This window comes from Asparagus officinalis, chromosome 8, assembly GCF_001876935.1.
Source record: "Asparagus officinalis chromosome 8, Aspof.V1, whole genome shotgun sequence".
Taxonomy (NCBI): Eukaryota; Viridiplantae; Streptophyta; class Magnoliopsida; order Asparagales; family Asparagaceae; genus Asparagus; species Asparagus officinalis.
The window spans coordinates 3,735,568-3,738,229 of NC_033801.1; the positions used below are offsets into that span (position 1 = coordinate 3,735,568).

Genomic DNA, 2,662 nt, shown 5'->3' on the forward strand with positions numbered 1-2,662 from the left:
GTTCTAAGCCTCTTATTCAGCCTCTCTGTCTGCTTCTCATTCAAAGACTTATACTACTTGAAAGTCACAGACACCTCATCTTTATATCTCAAAAATAGACCCAAATCTTCTTGGAGCAGCCATTAATGAAGGTCAGCAAATATCTTGAACTACCAATCTTCGAGATATCTTGAGAAGATGCCAAAAATCTAAATACATATAATCCAAAATACCTTTAGTCTCATACACTACCGTACTGAAGCTGACTCTTTTCTGCTTTCCAAAAATACAATGCTCCCAGAACCCTAATTTTCCTGTACTCTATCAACATAAAAGACCCTTCTTGCTCAACTCAGCCAATCTGTGCTCACTTATATTACTAAACTTCATATGCCATAATCTAGTAGTATCTGCTCCTGATATCGATAATGTAACTGCAGCCAATGAGGTAATGGTAGAATCCTACAAAACGTATAATATGTCGAACTTCTTTCCTTTCATAACCACAATAGAGCATTTTGTATCCTTACGAAACTCCACCTTCACACCTAAAAAATTGCACCAAAGACTATCAAGAGCTCCCAAAGAGATGAGATCTTTTTTGAACCTGGAATATACTTAACATCAGTCAAAATCCCGATAACTCCATCATATATCTTAATTAGAATTGTTCCTTTTTCAACAGTCCTAGATAATATATTGTTCCTCATGAGAATAACTCTATCATCAATAGCTTCATAAATGGTGAATCAATCCATATTGGGGCACATATGATAGAAATAACCTGAATCTAAAATTCAATCATCTATGCTTTTTTTTATCATCGGTAACCAATAAAATCATATCTTCAGCAATACCAACTTCACCAGAGTCCTCCTTTGATTTTTCTCCATACTCTTTCTTGTTTCTTCTTATTCTTTAATCTATAACAATTGGTCTTGATGTGCCTTTTCTTCTTCTAATATCCAGGTTAGACTCCTGTGCTTCAACTTATACTTGTTACCTCTAAAGCCCTTTTCTTCCAATCTTCCTCAAGCAAATAAGACATCAACTTTATCACCACTTTTGCATATGGTTACTTTTTTATCGATCTTCTCCTGATTCAACAAGTTCTCTTTGACGTCCTTGATATAAAATCTCGTTTGTAAACCATAGTATCATTGAAGTGCTTGTAGGAATGTAGCAAAGAACACAACAACAATAGAGCTTGATCTTCATCAGTGATATTAACATCAATCTTACTCAAATCTGTAATCTTAGAATTGAATTCGACGATATAAGATCTAATGTGTGTACCTTCCGACATCCGAAATGTGTATCAGTAGCTGTCTTCTCCGTGAGAACTTCTTGTAATACTTTATTTGTTAAACATAATTGGATCGTTGTGGGAGCTTTATTATCCAACTCGTTCCAATCTTCCTCCGTCATCCTAGCTGGTTTCTTTGACTTCCCTAACAGAGCCTTCTTCAATCCACTCTGTGTGACACACGACGATCATCATAACTTGCCAAAGGCTGAAAGTGATATTATCGTCAAACTTCTCAATGTCCCACTTCGTAGTGGTTGTCATCATCTTCTTGTATGATCGATAGCTGAGGATTCTGATACTAATTTGTTATGATAAATCCCTAGGACAAACTAATATCAATCGCAAGAAAGCATGAAAATTATCAAGAATAGTACAATAACACACTAATATACGCGGTTCGGCTTGTAGCCTACGTCCACGGACAAAGGAGGAGAACATCTTTACTAACAATTGTGATGAATATAATGTGGAGATCTCTCAACCACTCAATACATAATACATGCCAAAAGCCTAATAAAACCTCTATCAAATAAATGAATAAAAAGAGAAAAATATCAAATAGGCTTCACAAGAGAACCCTCTCTTCTTGATTGGTGCTTTGTAGATTGGTGATAATTTAATCCCGGATGACCCTGCATATATATAGACACAAAACGCCAATTGCTTGTTTTTTTTAAGGGAACAGAATCACAGTGGGAATAGAATTTCCATATGATTGATTACGTCAGCAAATTGAATCCTATTATATGTGGGATTCCTAATCAATTAGAATCTTTAGTTGATCATCAAAAGTATTTCCAAGTTAATTAGGTGTCCATATCCTTTTGCAAAAATTGGGACATTGCATAAACCAATTTCCCACCAACTCAAAGTAGCATTCTCTCTGTCAAAGCATGACCGAGCCGAGATGCCCGCTTCAACCCTGTGTATTCGAGGCATCCATTACAATATATCAGTGAAAAACTTTAAAAAAAAATGAATAACCAGGTATAAAAAACTGTATTATCAACATAAACAATACAGAAGTCAACACAACGAACAATGTTAACAGCGAGATAATGTAGATCCCAAGATAATTAAGTTTGATTTTTCCACAAGGGACCTCAACATCATTAGGTGCGGTTGGTGAGAAGTAGTAGACCCCGCGGCCCCTCAGATGCATAAAGCCCACCCCCGCCCACCTCCTTGCTCCTCCCACCACATCCTCTCCCTCTTCAATTTCCCTCGGCCGGGCAGATTAAAAAAAAAAAATGGGCTCGACTCAAAACTGCATAACCCCAGGTCCTCAGTCCACAGACGAGGAAGCATGCCTCTACGCCCAGCAGCTGGCCTCCTTCTCCATCCTCCCCATGACCCTGAAGTCGGCCGTCGAGC

At 37.6% G+C, this 2,662-nt stretch overlaps 1 protein-coding gene across 1 annotated transcript in view; it reads left to right on the forward strand.

Annotated features, from left to right (window-relative positions):
- The window catches only part of LOC109819982 (tricetin 3',4',5'-O-trimethyltransferase-like), a 3,789-nt gene continuing 3,599 nt past the window's right edge, over positions 2,473 to 2,662 (forward strand). Inside the window, 1 exon segment of the mRNA XM_020386005.1 lies at positions 2,473 to 2,662. This exon segment is cut by the window's right edge and continues 22 nt beyond it. Within this exon segment, the coding sequence (XP_020241594.1) occupies positions 2,539 to 2,662 (124 nt within the window). The 5' untranslated portion in view covers positions 2,473 to 2,538.